The following is an 18,277-nucleotide window of genomic DNA, read 5'->3' as shown; positions in this document are numbered from 1 at the left end:
GAAAGGGGAGAGCATTTCTGCATAGGCAGAGAGCCTCTTATGACCCCATTGTTCAGGACAGGTACCCTTGTCCTGTGGATGGTTTTATGGGACAACGTCTGTACGGAAGCAAATGTGTGCACACATGGTATGTTGGTAGTTCATTGAAAGATGAAAGAAGGAATCCAGGGCAAAATGTGTAAACAATTTGAAACAGATACTTTATCTAGCAAAAAAGTATACAAAGGGTCAGTGGGTTCCATGTACAAAAGGCATCAAGAGTGTTCAGTGTTGGGGTTGCAGAAATGCATCCATGCTGAAGAGCAGTTTTTGTTCCTGCAGAGGACCCAGGTTCAGCCCCCAGTGCCCACATGGTAGCTCACAACTATCCATCGATTCAGTTCCAGGGGGTCCAATACTATCATTTGGCCTCTAAGAGCACCAGAAATGCATATGCACATACATGCATGCAGACACTCACACACACACATAAAATAAGAATAAACAAATCCTTAAAACACTGTTCAGTGTCACTCACTGAGGAAATGCAGTGATGTTGAAGAACCACCACTTCAGATACACTAGCCTGGCTAAGACAGAGGCAAGGCGTCACATGCTGAGCAGTTATTGGGGGACGATGATGCATGAATATGATCAATATATATTGTATAAATATGTGAAAGTTTAAAGGAGAAATGAAAATGTAAAAATTAGGATATCAACTCTGCTGGGGATGTGCAGTAAGAAACATTCATATTCATGACAGTAACAACTGTTACAACCGTGACTTGGTTGTTTCTCCTGGTAGGATTGTTCATTCTAAGACCAACAACTCTACTGTGCATGTCCACAAGATCAAGACTCATATTCTAAGATGGGCAAGTACCTGTGATCCCAGAACTTGGGAAATGGAGATAGGAGAATCAGAAGTTTAAGATCATTCTCAGCTACATAGCAAGCCAGTTGCAGATCAAGACCTTGTGTCCTGTGTGTGTGTGTGTGTGTGTGTGTGTGTGTGTGTGTGTGTGTGTCTGTGTCTGTGTGTGTCTGTGTGTGTGTCTGTGTGTCTGTGTGTGTGCATATCTTGTGTGTATGTGTCTTTGTGTGTGCCTGTGTGTGTATGTGTATGTGTGGATGTGTCTGTGTCTGTCTCTCTGTGTGTATATGTGTATGTGTAAACAAAGACTGGTGCCTCATGGCAGATTCACAGATGTTGCCTAGCCAGAAATAACATGCATGTCTACCATGGGCCCACTTTGCAGCCAGCCATGTCTGAAGAGGTGCCTCGTGGGAGGCAGTGTTTGGGGAGGCATCTTCTGTCTTTGTTGTCAGCGCAGAGTTGAGAATGGACAGCACTTTGCATGCGTGTCATAATGTTCACTTGATTTTTTATTTTTTGAACCTCTTCCTGTTCTCATTAGTGTTTCTCTGACTATTGATTGGCAGGAAGCCAGGCTCTGTGGAGCTGTCCCCAATCTAGTTCACTCTAAGTGAGCTGTTTGTTGACCTAAGTGCTGTGGTCACAGTTTTAGGGAGCTCTCCACTGGCTTAGTGTTATCCTAACACTCAGGGAGCTATCCCTGAATCACGGTGCTGCTTTTCCACATTCAGGGAGCTGTCTTAGGCTAAGGAGTATCTTCAATCCACACAGTGGTGTCTAAAACACTCAGGAATCTGGAGCCCACAGTCCCTGCATGTCATGTTTTACTTCCTCCTGTCTGCCAGTCGTCTACCTTCCACCAGGCACCACAGAGACAGTGAGGTCTCTGCATAGGCATCCCTGGTATAGGAAGTCAGGAGGGCTCATGGGACAATAAACCTACCCACACAGTTCCTGAGTGCAGCCAGTGAGCCAGAGCCTGTGCTGTGACAGCCACCAGGAGCTTCTGAGGACTTACACTCAGGCCTCCGCCTCTCTTTCTGCTCGCTAGTGAGCAGCTGAATGCCTCTCCCTGAATGCTTCTCCCTGACCTGCAGGAAGAAGCTGCTAGCTGTAAATGCATAACCCATCAAAGGCAAAGACGCCCACCTTTCGATGGGAGTGGCTGTGCCATTTTCAGAGTTGTATGGCCACAGGCTAAAAATATCACTTTCCAACAATTGCTTACTAATAGAGCTGAATTCACAGCCCTGGAATTCTTGTCAGACCTGATCTTGATTTTTGTTTAATCCCTAAACCAAAGTTACCAAACTGCATTTTTGAACCTAGCTGGTCCCTCTTCTCATACCCGTCTATCAGAGAAAGAATGCCTTTTCTATTTGTAGTAAGGCCCTACGGCCCCAGCTCTGTGAGTGTCTCACCTGCTTGTCTGTGGGGTGAGGTGATTGTGTCTCATCCAGAGATGGAGGAGGAGCGGGGAGAGTGAGATGGACGGCCCAGCGAAGGTAGGCAGCGGTAAAGCCAGGGTTCTTTGTGTTTTTTCTCCTACTGCCTGTGACGTGGCTGTCCAGTGACCTTGTGGGGGCTTTCCAGACTCTGTTCTTATCCTGGTAGGAGGCTAGAGGAGAAGGCAAACTATGAGGTAGACATAGCGGAATGGATGGGATATCAGGGTGCAGGATGTAGCATTCTTGCATGGAGCATGCAAGGAGCAGCCACGTCTGTGATAACACACACATCTTTTCTTTTTCCAAAAAGAAACCCACTGATTCAATTATCTGCAGAGGCCCAGGTCAGCGTCCACCTACACAGTCCCACTTAACGTTCTGTGAGATTACGTGACCCTTGGTTTACCATCTACAACTTCATGCGTTAGTGGAATGCAAGCACTGTGAGCGCTGGTTTCTCCTGGTAGGATTCCGTTATCTTTGCAACAAAGCACAACCACACACAGGAGACTTCGTCCCTTAACTGAAGGCGGGAGTACTACATCCCTGTGAATTCATGCAGGTAGGAAGAGCTACACACAGGAGGTGCTACAAAGCCGGAGCACTACTGGAAATGGACACCACTGGAAGTTGAGACATAGATCAAGAAACACAGAGAGCCAAGTATAGAGAGACAGGGAGAGAAGAGAGATAGATCTAGGTGGAGAGAGACATAGAAACACAAAGGTGGAGAGAGAGATATACCAAGATACAGAGACTGAGACATGCTCAGAGAGGCAGAGAGAGATACACACAGGGACAGACGTGGAGCAGACAAGTGGAGAAAGATAGGCAGACAGACATAGAGATTTATGACAAACTGAGAAAAGAAAAACACCATTCTCCACAGTTCCCATGGCTAAATGGCCTTCTACCAGTGATCAGGGCTGGATGGCTGGTACCTCCTTTCACTCCCTTGGCAACCAGAGATCCAGTGATCCAGTGTGTCATGCTATGAGGTCATCGCATTAGGAAGCCTTGGACATGACCCCTCCCCCACTGTTGTATCAGGCCAGAGGCTGCATCTTGATCAATGTGACTGTCAACACTGCCTTTGGGCACGCCGGAGAAGATGTGTGTTATGTGGTCAATGGTGTCTTGATTTGACTTTCCTGGTTTGTTGTGGATCCTTGGCATAAGAGAATATCTGATGAGCTGAGTGGTCAGTGTGATGATGAGAGGTTTTATCTATATAGAGTGTCCTGTGGGACTCCCAGGACCTCTGTGCCTTGCTGTCAGTCTGAACAATAGCTATACAATCAGGAATTGGGTAGGGGCTCTGAGAGAGGCACCGTGTTCTAAGAAGAAGGCTTGACCTTGCCTCTAACACTGTAACCTGAAAATCTAATAGCAAGGGGAGCTACTGTCTCGACAACATGGGAAGATGGGGTAAATGAGGCAGGCTTCAGCCATGACCAGCCACACTGAATGCAATCATTTCAATTCAGAGAGTTTTGCTTTTCTGAACCTCTCTGTAGTGTGATATTAATTAGCTATCGGTTTCTATGACCTAGCTTGTTTGTCAAGCGGTTGAAAGGGCCATGTTAGAGTTATTCTTTCCACTAGAAAGTCACCAGAAGGTCAACACACAGTGGCAAGAACAATGCTGGTGGTGATGATGTTGCTGATGGTAGGGATGCTGATGCCATACAGGGTGATGTTCACAGATGAGAGGCTGAGGGTGGTGATGGGGTGCTGCTGCCACTGGTGAGGATGCTGCTGCTGCTGAGGATGCCCAGATAGTGACATCACCACATTCCTCCTTAGAGTCTGCTAAGCTAGGCAGTCTACTGTTTATTTCCTTAATCTTTAAATCTTCTTTCACAGAAAGGGAGATGGTGGTTTTCTTCTTCAGGTTTTCCAGGTGTAAAAGTACAGCTCAAAATCAGAGCTGTGGAGTTAATGCACACAGTTCTGTCAGCGGAAGCACTCACCTTCACAGTGGGCCCTCTTTCCTGTTAATTCCTCACTGTGGTGAGTGGCTCTGCCCTTCTCTGCAGTGAGAGTTGGGTAAGTTGTGTGCCTACAGGAAAGACTCTCCTGCTGAACCTCAGAGAATCCTCAGAGAATCAGCTGCATCATGCCTCCCAGTGGTCCTCATCCAGCACCCCAACTGGACCATCCATATGATTGGAAACTTCTCGCATCACAAGTGCCTACCTTGATTTGGAAATGAACCAGCCAGCCCTCTTGATTCTATTTTGTTAATCTCTAGGTGTCTTGTGTACTGCTCGATATTACTTCTGGGAACATCTTGTTATCGATAGGTTGAAACTCAAAACATCTTCTAGGTAGAAGAGGCGGTGGAAACATCTGCAATTTTAAACTCCGAATGAAAGAGAAGGTAGAAGGAAGAGAACAGTGGCAGTTCTTCTCCACGGCATCCTTGAGTGTCTGATGACAAGAAAGGATGAACCCAGGGCTGAGGCTGCCTTACCTGTCCACTTATATGTGACTGATGCTCAGTCATTCTGAACCTTATGTCAGGGTGGGTTTAGAATAGACCCCCTCTTTTGAGTCACCAAAGTACAAGTCCCCTTCTGGTATTGACACCTGTCTTTAGGGTCATAGTTGCCCCCTTTGAGGGCAACAGAGTGCCAAAACCATGGAACCAGGGAGTGGGATACTGGGGACCAACATTTTCTGCGATTTTTTTCAGAGTCTCTTATTCATGCTGTGTGTTGGAATGCTCTTTCCTTCTCTTCCTCTTAATCTGAGTCAGAGTGTAAACACTGAAAGCAGATCGTCCGTCCCAGCCTGCTGCACAGATGTTGGACTGAGCCTGGTGTCTCTCTGCCTGGAGCTGTCCAATGTGGGGTGCTAATTAGAGATCCTCTGAGTGGAGCCGTCAGGCTGCATCAGAGAGAGGAGAGAAAGCCTGCTGCAGGCACATTAATGAGCATTCGGATGTGGGCCCAGCCTCCAGTGCAGTGACCTGACCCGGTGTGCAGACAGAGAGGAGCAGCAGAGCCTGCAGCTGACTCCTTCACCTGATTTGTGGGGAATGGCCAGAGGGCTGCTCTTTTGGTGGCATTCTCCCTCGAAAGCCCCTCCTCTTCTGATCTTTTATTTTCTAAAAGAAGAACAGCTGATTTCAGCTTGTCTTGCACAAAAAATAAAGCAACAACAAAAACAAAAAAACATAAACACCCAAACCATTTAGATAATAGAGTTATGTTATTTTGGAAACAATAACAACAGCAGAAAAAGAATCGAAGAGGTAATATTGGAACTCCTTTGTCAGAAAAAGTAACTTTCAAAAGGTGCAGTGTTCAAGTTCCTTCATGGGAGCTACATATAACTGGACACATATCAAACATTTACCAACTTTCAGCTTCCTGTAGGACTGGAAAGAAAGCTTGGTTACCTTACCCCTATTCCTGAGCATCAGGACCTGAATTCAGATGCCCAGCACCCAAGTAAAAGCCAGGCATGATGACATATTCCAAAGAAGAGCAGGAAGAGGCAGGACCACCCTTGAGGATTTTTGGGCCAGCTAGCCTGGATATATTAGTGAGGCCCATGTTCAGTGAGAATTTTTGTCTCCAAGTACCAATCCAGAGAGTAATTGAAGGTACATTATGCTAATTTCTGGTCTTCATATGCAGATGCACACATGTATATGCCCAGAAACATGTTTTCTCCCTTCCCCCTCTCTCTCCTCTCTGTGTATGTGTGTGTGTCTATCTGTCTCTGTCTCTATCTCTCCCTCCTCTCTCTCTTGCTCTAACTCACTCTTGCTTGGGCATTACTACATGCAAGAGTCTAAGCTACTTATATTAATGACATTTATGGCTGCGAGCCTCACCCAGAGTTGTTCCCCTTAACTTAGATCATGTGCTCCAAGCATAAAAGCAAAAGATACCAATCAATGCAGTTTGAAAATATATGTGTGGGTGAGACCCTTGGACCTTCCCCACCATCAAGGCATCTCTCAGTAGGCTTCCAGAACAGCATTCTTTGTTTTGATGCTCTCAAAATTGGAATGTACTGGGTACATCCATGGAATGTTGATGCGGTCCCTTGTCAGAGTAGAATCATGAGATGCCTAACATTTCATACCATGCTGATGTAATGGACCCTCATCCTTCTAGTGGCAGAAAGCATAGAGAAGACATATTCTTCTGGGAATCCCTGTTCCAAGGAGGCATGTCAAGTTGAGAACAAACTAGTGAATAACTGCAGTCTGTCCTAATGTGCTCCGGCAACATTGCTGTGTGGGACATCAGCACAGAAAGAGTAGGATTTAGATTCACTTCAGTGAATAGCCAGATGAGGGGAAACAAGGGGCTTCAGACAAGGCACTTGGAACCTCTGTTGAATGAGGATGTGTGTTTACAAGAAAGCTATGCTCCCGAGTCACAGAGAACACCCAGACAAGCAGAAGATTCTGATATTTTTCCAGAAAAGATGTACAAATGGCCACTGAACAATAAGCTTTCTCAACATCAGTAGCCACCAGAGGGATGCAAACAAAACAACAACAAAACATGATGATACAGTACTTCCCAGCCACAAGCATGGCTGATATAAGTACTATAGGGATAATAAAATGACAGTGTTGAAGAGACTTCCAATATCATTCTTTGGTAGTGTTACAAAAGAACATAGTTATCTTTTGCAGTGTTAAATATAGTGATAATATGATAATATGACCTGTATTGGCTGGGTTTGTGTGTCTACTTGCACAAGTTGAAGTTATCACAGAGAAAGGAGCTTCAGATGAAGAAATGCCTCTATGAGACCCCAGCTCTAGGGCATTTTCTCAATTAGTGATCAAGGGAGGAGGACCCAGCCCATTGTGGGTAGTGCTGTCCCTGGGATTGTGGTCTTGGTTTCTATAAGAAAGCAAGCAGAACAAGCCAGGGGAAGCAAGCCAGTAAAAACCATCCCTCCATGGCCTCTGGATTAGCTCCTGCTTCCTGACCTACTTGAATTCCAGTCTTGACTTCCTTTGGTGATGAACAGCAATGTGGAAGTATAAGTTGAATAAACACTTTCCTCCCCAACTTGCTTCTTGGTCATGATGTTTGTGCAGGAACCCTGACTAAGCATGACCTCCAATATGACCCAATGAATTAATCTCTTAGACTTATACATAAGAGAACCAATATATGTCCATCTTTCAGACTTGGCAGTGTACAGCTCTGTAACAGCTTTATTCTAAGTATCACAAAGCGGAAGTCTTTGAATGTGGAAGTCTGGATGCCCATCATGTGATCTATGAATAAGCAGAATATGGTAACCATACACAGAGGGGATTCACTCAGCCCCAAACAGGAAGGGGGACCTTGGCACATGCCATGAAGTAGGCCAGATGCAAATGGATACATCATAGCATGGAGGTTCCATTTACAGAAATGTCTACAGAGGTACAAAGCCTCAGGTGCATAAAATAAAACTGGTTGCCTGGGTGATGAATGGGAACCTGAACAGTGTTCTGAAGATGGGATGTTATGGGATTATTTAGTGGTAATGTTTGCACATCTGTGAATACACTAAAGACCACAGGATTGTGTGATTCCATGGCCTGCTGCATCTCTAGAAAGTGCTACTTAAAAACCGTCACTACAGTAACTAAGTGTGGGGCTCGGCCAGTCAACACAGCTCATGTGTCAGAGAATCTTTTCACCATTGGGCCATTTGTATGGAGCCCAGGCCTCCTGAGCATGGATGGTTGATGGTTAAGACCTAACCTTACTTCATCTCTCTTTTCCCTCTAGGGTGAGGACTCTTCCCCTGAGAACATCCTGACCTATGTGGCCCACACATCTGCACTGACCTATCCTCCTGCAACCCGGGTCAAGTATCCCGATAACCTTCTGCGACCTCTTAGCCGGCTCCAGCCAGATGAGCTCAGCCCCAAGGTAGACAGCGACATAGACAAACAGAAGCTGATTGCAGCACTGGGTGCCTACACTGCTCAGAGACCTCCTGGAGAAAATGACCCAGAGCCACGGTATCTTGTACATAGTCCCATGCGAGCACCAAGGCCCTTCGCAGCACCTGCTTTGTCTCAGAGATGGCCTCTACCTCCTGGAGACTCCAAAGACTCCCTGAGTATGGGTGATGGTGAGTGTTTTGGTGGCCTTCTCTCACACTATTGATGGTTTCTTCCTGGAGGGTATTTCCATCCCATGCCTCTTGTAGACACAAAAGAGATCTCATGTGGGTTCAGGCTTTCTCATTGCAGAGAGGAATCCTGCCATGGGGACAGGGGAAGAGGCAAGTGCTCTGGGTGTAGATAACTGGCTTAGCTCTTACCCTTTACAGCTGAACCCTGGACTCAGTCATTTGTCATATGTTTTGCAGCACAGACTAGGAATGCTGTCAGATGTTCCATGCCGTGTCACTCCAGGTGGCCGCATTCATGGCTAACACCCAGACATGGTTAAGTAATTACTCCTCAGAGGCATCCAGTCTACAGTTAGTACCACCCACAATGCCATGGTATATAGTGCAGACCTCAGTGTAGCCCTTATAGGCACTGTGGTTTTCAGTTTCATGGTAAGGGTGGTGGTGAACTTGTGTGGCTGTTATAGGGCACACCTTCAGGGGGATGGCAGCTATAGGTGCTTGCTTCCTCCTGCTCCTTTATAGCTTATAGAATGTCCTGGTCCTTTCACTATCTAGCAACCTTTCTCTGAGACCATCTCAGACATAGTATGCTGTGCTGCTATCTCTAGAGACAGGTGGAGTCTACAGCTAAGCAGGGAGCACCCTGAGGAGTCAGCTGAGGACTGCTGCGGCAGCTCTTGTCAGCTGTGAGCAAAGCTCAGTTTTCATTGACAATCCTGGTTCCCGCTGCTGCTTTCCAGACAGGCAGCCCCATTCGCACATTTTCCTTGCCTATCCAAAGGCTGTTAACATTTTCAGGAATGCAGTTACCACATGGCCATTAAGAAGATTTCCTTCTCCTTGCTGATTTAGGGACAGCGTGCATGGACCAGGTGGTGTGCCTGCTAGAGAAGCATGCACGCAGAGATCCTGCGTAACACTCTGTGTTTGCTAAGAAGACTGTAGCCAACAGCTGGGCTTTTCTTAAAGTATTGCGCTTCTGCTGGTGTTCCTGTCATTTTAAAGCAGCAGCACTCTGAGGGAGCCCTTATCTTGAGCACGTGGTCTCCTGCACCTTCCCAGCTCCTGGACTCTCTTAACTGGCCTCACTTGCCAGCATAGCCCTGCACAGCTTCTTGTCTTGCATATAGATGGTGAACTTGGTCCTTGACTATCACTTCAGCAAGTCTGTTTAGGGCAGATGGTCATGCATTCTCTGTGTCCCCTGTTGTTTCTCCTCTATGGTTAGATAGAGTCCTCTGCTTCTCTCTGACTCCCCTTTCTCTATTTCCTTTCCTGTCTTCCACAACCTTGAAAATAAAAATTCTATTTGGACTTGGCCATAGTGATTGGAACTAAGAAGGGAGACACCACTTTTCTACCAATGGACAAAAATCGAACTGAACATTGGGATACTTGTGAATAGATTGCCCCACCTTTATTCTTCATGGTCCTGTGGTCCTGATGCTTGCCCAGTGTGCAGGCTACTTTCCTGATCTGTTGTACATATGGTCTTCTTACCCTCACTGCTTGCTTTTAAAAGCACCACATATAAAAGGCTAAACACACACACACACACACACACACACACACACACACACACACACACACACACACACACTAGAACTGGGTGGGGAACCCTGTGCTGTGTTGCAGGGAACCGGTGCATGTCTTGAAGCTTCGGCACATGGCCCGCGTCTCCATGCGTGTACACCCTGGCCTTCCCACATGACTTTGAACTGAACTCAGTCACTGTTACTGTACCTGCCCAGGCTCCAGTAGGGTATAGAGAGATAAGGACCAAAGTGTAGTCCCAACCACAGTGACACAACTGCACATGAGCATTCGTGGCGACAGAGTCACAGAGTATCTTTTCAGGGTTCACCTTTTCCAACTGCATCACGGATCTCACAACAGGGCCTGTGCAGGCCTTTGGGCTTCTGGAAACATCTAGGCTTCTCCTTATTCTCATCTGCAGCTCTTTTTCTCAGCAGCCAGGTCAGTTTTCTGAAGGAGTTTATAATATTATGAGTTTTTGCTGATTGTATCCCAGTGATGTCTAACTCATTTCTGCAGGTGGGTTGGATCACCTATGCCTTATAGTAGGCTCTGGCTTTATATAACATTCATATGCAGCTCAGGGACTGAAAGGCTTCTCAGTCCTTTAGTTTTCTGATCCCATCCTAGAAAAACCACTCCAAGCCAATTCTCTCCTTAAAATATTCAAGTAGATATGTCATGAGTATCCTCACACCCCCGTAGTTGCCCATGGGCTCAGCGAAGGCAGGGCACCATGCTCTCCATTTGTGTCCTGGGACTAGCTTGGACAGTTGCATTGTTTGCTGGGTGAATGAATGGACACATCTGAAAATCATTTCAAGTATTGCTCAATTAAGCTTCAAAAGCTGTGTTGTCATCAACTTTACTTTCCTGGAGAGAAAATCTTACCTCAGAGGTTAATGGTACCCAGGCAAACATTTGGATCATTTTGGGGAAAGCTGGATTCACCAAGAACCAGTTGCCTAAATACCAACCAGTTTTCTACTCTGGTTAATAGCTCCTAGACTTTGGTTATTAAAGCAGAGTTTTGATTCCTTTTATACATGGAATCATCATACCATGGGGCAGACAATGCCCCAGTTAGACACCCTACACCACCAACTGAAACCTCTAATGCCAGGAAGTGGCCTTGGTAAAAGACTGTTGGTCGTGTGCCTAAACCACTGCAAAAATATCAATAAAAATATACATACATTTGCATAACAGATACGCGAGAGTCATTCTGCTTCCCCCAAGAGATGTGGGAGGTCCCCCCTCTTTGTGGGACTTATGAGGCTCTTCCCTGAGTTCTGCCACTAGGTAGTAGCTGTCCACATGACTTGTCCCTTTACTCTTACACTTGGACTAGCTCTCTGCAGCCCCTGGATGGAAACTTAGGTGGCAGAAAGTTCCATATCCACGTTTTGTTGTTGCTCCTTTACATTACTTTAAACTGCGGGGCAAGCGAGATGGCTCATTGTGTAAGAGTTCTTACCACACACACATGAAGACCCAAAGTCAGATACCAGCATCCATTGAAAATCAGGGAATGGCCAGGATGTTCCTGTAAAACTAGCACCGTGAGAGCAGATAGGAGAATGACTAGAGCCAAGCGGCTAACTCCAGGTTTGGTGAGAAACTGTCTTAAGACAGCAAGACAGAAAGGGACAGAGAAAGTCCCCTGAGAGCCTCCTCTAGTCTCTACACATGCATTCGCACAGAGCAGTTTGGCTTCTATTCTCCCATTCTTTACCAAGGCTACATATGTAATACTTTCCTTCTTTCCCTCATAACCACAAGGAATGAGAGGTGGACTACTTGAATGAAGAGCCCTATAAAACACACCCTAAAAACATGGGCACCTGTCCCAGCATGCATCTGGGCCACTTCTCATACACCTATCTCAGAAATGAACAACTCTTAACTACAATATGCCCCTCAAACTGTAGGGAGGATGTTTTTCCATTGTCAGGTTATTAGCAGTGGATTCAGACAATACACTGATGTAGAAACCCAGATGAAGAGAGAATAAAGTAATGACTGAATTTTTCTGAATCTTTTGAAAATACGCAACATTTAAACATTCAAACGGACTTCAGCCATCAAATGGACTATGTCTCCTCCACACGAACAAGGCACCCTCAGTTCTTCAGGATGATGGGGGTGTCAGAACTGATGATGACAGTGGCGGTGGTGGTGATATGGATGGTGGTCACGATGATGCTGGTGGCCATGATAGAGATGTCGGTGGTGATAACAAAATGATAATCAAGTAGCGTGATGTCATAGTGAAGAGAGTGATGATGGTGGGAGGTTAAACGGTGATGGTGGTAATGATGATGGCGAAGGTGGTTAGGATGGACGCAAGATCAGTGGGGTCCATGGTGAGGGTGGTGATGGTAGAGTGGTACTGATGCTGGTAAAGGTAGTCATGGTGATAGTGATGGTGAGGATGGTGGATGTGGGGTAGTGAAGATAAGGCTGACAGTAAGGATGATGATGATGATGGTGGTGGTGGTGAAGGTGGTGGTGGTTATGATGCCAGTGATGGTAACAGTAAGGAAGATGTTGAGGATGCTGATGATGAGAAACGGCAAAGGTGGAATGAGGGTGAATATAGAAAGCAAGATAAGTGTGGGTGTGACTAAACCACCCTTCTCATATGCTACTATATACTACACAGCAAGTGCCATTATGTGTGATTCACATCTTGCGCACTGAAGGAGGTTTGCAGTGAGCCGTCTGCATGCTATCACTTGCTCACTAAAGCATGTAACGTTTTGTTTGGGAAACCCTACAAAGACATATAATTTTAGCAGGTCAGGCCCGCGCAGCGCAGCTGTACATACAGAGTCACTGTGAGGTGCTCTCCTATCCCGGGACTACATATTTGATGTTCTGACATTTCATGTAATTGCTCTGCCAGAGCCCACACAAAGCATTGGAAGGTACTTAAAATGTCATTATGAGCTAGCGAGAGCTCGGAGATGCGTAGTTCACTGGACAGAACAGAAGCAGGCCTACTTTGATGGCATTTGACTGTGCTGAGCTGTACTTCATCTTCCAGCAGGGCAGCTGAGCTTTTAGAGAAGCATTTTTTTCAGTGCCACCCTTAAGGGGTTGACAGTGAAGCCTCGGTGATACTTGGTGTAGGCAGAGGATGCCTGGTGTGTGCTTCATTGCTGTTATGTGGAGATGGCTTCTGTTTTAGGTTACTGACTCCCTATTTGCTAGCCAGCAACCTAGAACCTCCCATGGTGTCCCTCAAGTGCACCCAAAGCTATATTTCCCATATGCGCACATGGGGAGATTCTTTCTTAAATGAGAAGGAGCACTTGTAGAAGCTACACTTTATTTCATCTGGAAGATGGAGGTGTCTGTTTCATAGTGACGCCACAGCTGTGGGCATGACTGTTGGTCATTTCTCCTTTTGTGTGACCTTCATCTTCAGAGCACAGGACCATGGATGGCAGGGTGCTCGTTCCACACTGCTGCCCCATTTACTTCCTCTTTTGATGAGATGAGAAAGAACTGGATGGGGACCGTTGGCGAGTGTGCTTCTGAAAGGTTGTATGTCAGCGGAAGGTGAGAAAAGCCCCTTCTGGACGACCATGCTGAGTGCTGGCCACACGGAAGAGAACCTCCCTGATTCTTTGCATTTGGTTTTCTCAAAGCCTCAGTTGGGTAAAAATCACTGAGAGGCTTCAGGAAGTTGGATGGATATCCTAAATCACAGGGGCATGCATGACAGAGCTGGGCTTGATCTGGGTCTGGTGACTGCAGAACAAGTTGCTTTTCCACGTGGTGATGCTTGTCTGGAAGAGTGAATTCCATTGCTTGGTTAATGTGCTCTGCACAACTAACTTGACTGAAAGTAGCAGGGACTCCTGACACTGTTTCTAGCAGAACTAATGCAAGACAACCTCTCCTGAAGGGTGCTTGAGCTACTATGAATTCTCCATGCTAGACCCGATCCTTCCACATTTCCCACAGCTTGACCACGAACAATTTAGGTCCCCACTTTTCTGTCCCATCTCACATCCAGTCTGGCAGGAGATGCCCTGCTTGCCATCAACAGATTTTTTTTGCCTTTCTTCTCCTCTCCTTACCAGTGCTGTACCCACCTTCCCTACCACTGACCTGGAGATCATGTAGGAGCATCCTTTGATCTCCTTGCCTTGACCTTGTTCCTATGCTGCAGAACTAGAGAGAACCTTCTCGTGAGAATGGGACATACAGAGGCATGGAGAGGTCTTGCCCTTCCACAGAGAAGATAGCCTGAGGGAGCTGAGAGAACCAGCCCGGTGAGGGAGCAGGGAGGGATGTCCCAGAGGACATTTAAAAGTTCCAGCTTGTCATAGCCAACAGGCAAAGTGCTGCCTGCCCCACTCTTCCATCCCATCCTAGGAGGTGCCTACTGATGACAACACAGCTTCAATTGGAGGTTAGTTTGCATCTGAGAGGGAAGTCATCTGTCCTGGATGGTGAAGAGGCTATGAGTCCTAGTGTTTGCAGGGAAGCTCAGGAATTTCTGAACTAGGGGCAGGCAGTAAGAAATGACACATCAGGGTCTTGGGCATCACAGCTGACCTGATGCTGGGATAGCATGAGCCAAGAAGCCAAGCCTTTTGTCTTTGAGCTCCTAGGAAAGGCTCTGCAGGTTGAGGATAGAGAACAGACACGTGTCCTGTGCTTTTGGATGCTCTGGGGAAGGGACCGCTTATGCAGATGTTTGGCTGTTGATGCTCACTAGAATCACGTAAAAAGCTATCATCCTTCTACAAATGTTGCTTCCTGTCTTGGAAAGTGCTCTCAGAACATGTGCTGGGTCTCACTAACTATATGCCCCCTTCTGGTATCCATGCCTGCAGAGGGTAGCATCTTCCAAAACACATAACCTCTTGAGTTAGGGATTGTACCCACTTTTATATTATATTTCAAGAACACAGACCAATTGCATTCCGTGTACTCATTAGGTTTAACATACACCCAGAAATTGTTTTAATTACTTTTTATTCTGTCTCATTTACCTATTTTATTAATTTTTATTAAATACCCAACTTACACTTTCGCTTTTATAACTTAGACTCCAAAATTAAAAAAGTAAGCTCCAACCCCTGATAAGCCGTGACTTGGAATTTATCTTTTTTAAAAAAATCAGTAAATTAATTTGTTTGATAATAAAATATGTAACGGATTTCTAAAAATGATTTTTAAAATGAGGGGCTTTAGACTAGGAATATTTTAAAGATTTATAGTAAGTTTGGAAAGATGGTTTTTCCTCTGTTTATGTCAACTTGTCAGTTTGTAGGTGAAATGCATGAAGCAGTTTACAAATAGATTATTTCGCAGAAGTTTGGAGGCTATTTAGTTGAAATTCCAGAAAGAAAGTTGCAGCATGAACACTGAAATGTGTGACAGACTGGGTGACAGTCAGCCTGAATACCTGTCTGTTTTAAGAGGAAAAATAGTGTTGGGAAATGTCACTCGGTCATCTCGTGGTTCTTGTTTTCTTTGTTTAGTTTTGAGATGCAAACTTCTCGTATAGTTCAACTGACCTGTAATGCCAGATCCTCTTGCATCAGTCTCTGAAGCAAAGATTGAAAATTAAGGGCATAATTGTGTGGAAGACTATAATATTGTTCATATATACACATGCATAGCATAACATCCATACATACCATATACACATAACATATATATATGTATATATATAGGTAAATAAACGAATGCATACACACATCTATGACATATGCTTGCACACAGGTACACACATCTGTACATATCCCAACATGTTCCGATTCTAGAAAGACTTATTATATATCATAAGCAATCTTAATTTATGTGCAAAGCCAACCATTAGGAGACTGTAAGCCAGGTGTGGAGGTGCAGTTCTGTGATCCCAATACTTCAGAAGATGGATGTATTAATGGAGACAGAGGGGTGGTTAGTTGGGTTTATTGGTTGGTAAGTAGGTGGAGAAATTAATGATAGATGGATGTATAGAGAATGGTAAGGATGGGTGGAATGTGTGTGTGTGTGTGTGTATGTATGTATGTATGTATGTATGTATGTATGTATGTATGTATGTATGAATGGATACTTTGAGTGGATGGGAGGTTGAGTGAAACTTGGGGCCTGACTTTAATGGCCAAAATTCACATTTTATTTTCATATTGAAGTTTGTACTTTGACAAAAATGGTATTAAAAATCATAATCTTTATGACTTTTTATTGTATTTCATAGGTGTGATTTTATTTTGTATGTCTTGTTTTCATTTATGTATGTGAACTATGTGCAGGTCTGGAGGGCAGAAAAGGCTGTCATATCCCATGGAACTAGAGCTGGTATGTATGTATGTGAACCACAGTGTGGGTGCTGGGAACTGAACCAGGTTCCTCTGCAAGAGCAGCAAGTGTTTTTAACCATTGAAAAATCTCTTCAAGTTCCAAAGTACAATATTAATCTGGGTAATGGACTTATTGAGAGGCTGTAGCTGCCCTGCATGGCTGAACAGCTAAGGGTTTTCGACTGTGTCCTGTGTTACTTGCTCAAGGGTTGCAGTGAGTGAGCTGTGGTTGGAATTTATTACAGAGATCCAAATGCTTATCAAAGACTGGAATGGAGGAAGGGATGGGCAATGATGGGCATACCCAGTCCACATCATTAGCTCATTACTGAGGCAGTGCTTGTGATGTACTGAGTCCTTAGGGTATGACTTCACTGGATGACAATTGCCTTTCATTGTCCAATAAAAGAATAGTTACCATGAGATCAAAACTCCCTGAATTCTGGGACAAGACTCAGGCCATCCCTCATGTGGGACTCCCAAATCTATGCCAGAGTTCCATCTGTCTAAGCCATATGAAGTCAGTTTTGGGACATGGCAGTCCTCCTCCATTCTACTCAGCTCTTCCCAGCTCCACAGCTCTAAGCCCACCACAGAAAGGGCATCTTATACTTGAGAAGTTGGCCTCCACTAGACTTAGAATCTGTTATTCCACTGGGATTGAGGGAGAATTTGGATGTAATGAGATGCATGGACAGAAGTGCATAGGAGTGGGTTTTGTGGTGTGTACTTAGGTAACCATCCCCAAGTTGCAGGTTCCCCATGCACCCTGCTGACAGTTGCTGTTCTGAAGTGAGGCTGTCTTATGAGATCATCAATGATGGTGCTGGTCCTCTCTACTCAAGTGTACTTGAGTGCATATTTCAAGTGTACTGCTTATCTCCTCCTCCCACCAACAGGCAGGAGTGGGCTCTGTTCACAAAAGCAGTGTTGTCATATGTCATGGCACTTCTGCCCACCCCAGCCTTGTTCCTCTCTGACTCTGAGTAGACACCTAGTTTAGCTGTCCTTTCTCTGCCCTCTGGGAATACGGTACCTCTGATGAAGAGTACATGTATTTACATTCATGAGTGATTGCTGAACCTCTAACAAGAACTGTGAAATTCATCTTCCCTCAAACTACATAGACAAACTCCTCTCGCCTCCCCCCATTTTTTAATGTACCTCCAAAATGTTTCATCTTCTCTGTCCCCATGAGCTGCCTCTTCTTCCCTTGGGATTTCTTGAGCTTTAGGGGGAGGGATTTAGGGCTGAGTGTTCCAATGTCTCTCACTCTCTGCATAATGTCTGGCTGCAGGTGTCCTTATTTCTTCCCATCTGCTGCAGAAGGAGCTTCTCTGATGATGGCTGAACAAGGCACTGATCTATAAGAATGTCATTAGCAGTCATTTTTGTTACTTTTTGTTTTAGAACAGTAGAATTTGATTTTAGCCTAGGTCTTTCAGCTATCTAGTCTCTGGTTATTGATCACCAAGGCAGAGTCAGGTATGGGCTCCATCTTGTAGAGTGGGCCTTAAGACAAGTCAGATATGAGTTGGTTACAACCTCAAGCTCTGTGCCACCATTGCCCTAGCATATCTTGCAGTGAGGGGCAGCATTGTAGATCAAAGGGTTTGTGGCTGCCTTGGTGTTTATTGGTAGCATGCCCGGTAGCTTTCTGTATCAAAGATGTTAGAACACAGGGGTAAAGGCTCTCTATAGGCAACAGCTTGAATTCTCTATGTTCCATGAATCCTGGAGGTGTTGTCTCCAGCAATGATGTCTTGTTAAATTGTGGTGAGCAACTTATAATCTTGGCAGCAGTCTGGGTTGTTTGGGGATTCCCATGTGTTTCTTTTCACCAACAATTCAATTAGATGTAATCCAGCTCCAGTATTGGAAGCTTCATTTGGTGAGAAGAGACAGCCAATTGGGACTCTGAGTCCCCCATTATTTGACAGTTTCACTTAGATTGGCTTTAGATATTTTAGGAAGCATCTACTGAA

The 18,277-nt window shown here is 45.3% G+C and overlaps 1 protein-coding gene across 1 annotated transcript in view; it reads left to right on the top strand.

Annotated features, from left to right (window-relative positions):
* The window catches only part of Ptprn2 (protein tyrosine phosphatase receptor type N2), a 725,488-nt gene that overhangs the window by 292,748 nt on the left and 414,463 nt on the right, over positions 1-18,277 (top strand). Inside the window, exon 6 of the mRNA XM_032908352.1 lies at positions 8,070-8,418. Within this exon, the coding sequence (XP_032764243.1) occupies positions 8,070-8,418 (349 nt within the window). The remainder of the gene's footprint in view (positions 1-8,069; positions 8,419-18,277) is intronic.

This window comes from Rattus rattus, chromosome 7, assembly GCF_011064425.1.
Source record: "Rattus rattus isolate New Zealand chromosome 7, Rrattus_CSIRO_v1, whole genome shotgun sequence".
Taxonomy (NCBI): Eukaryota; Metazoa; Chordata; class Mammalia; order Rodentia; family Muridae; genus Rattus; species Rattus rattus.
The sequence above is the reverse complement of the archived record's forward strand: the minus strand, read 5'-3'. Positions and strand labels throughout refer to the sequence as shown.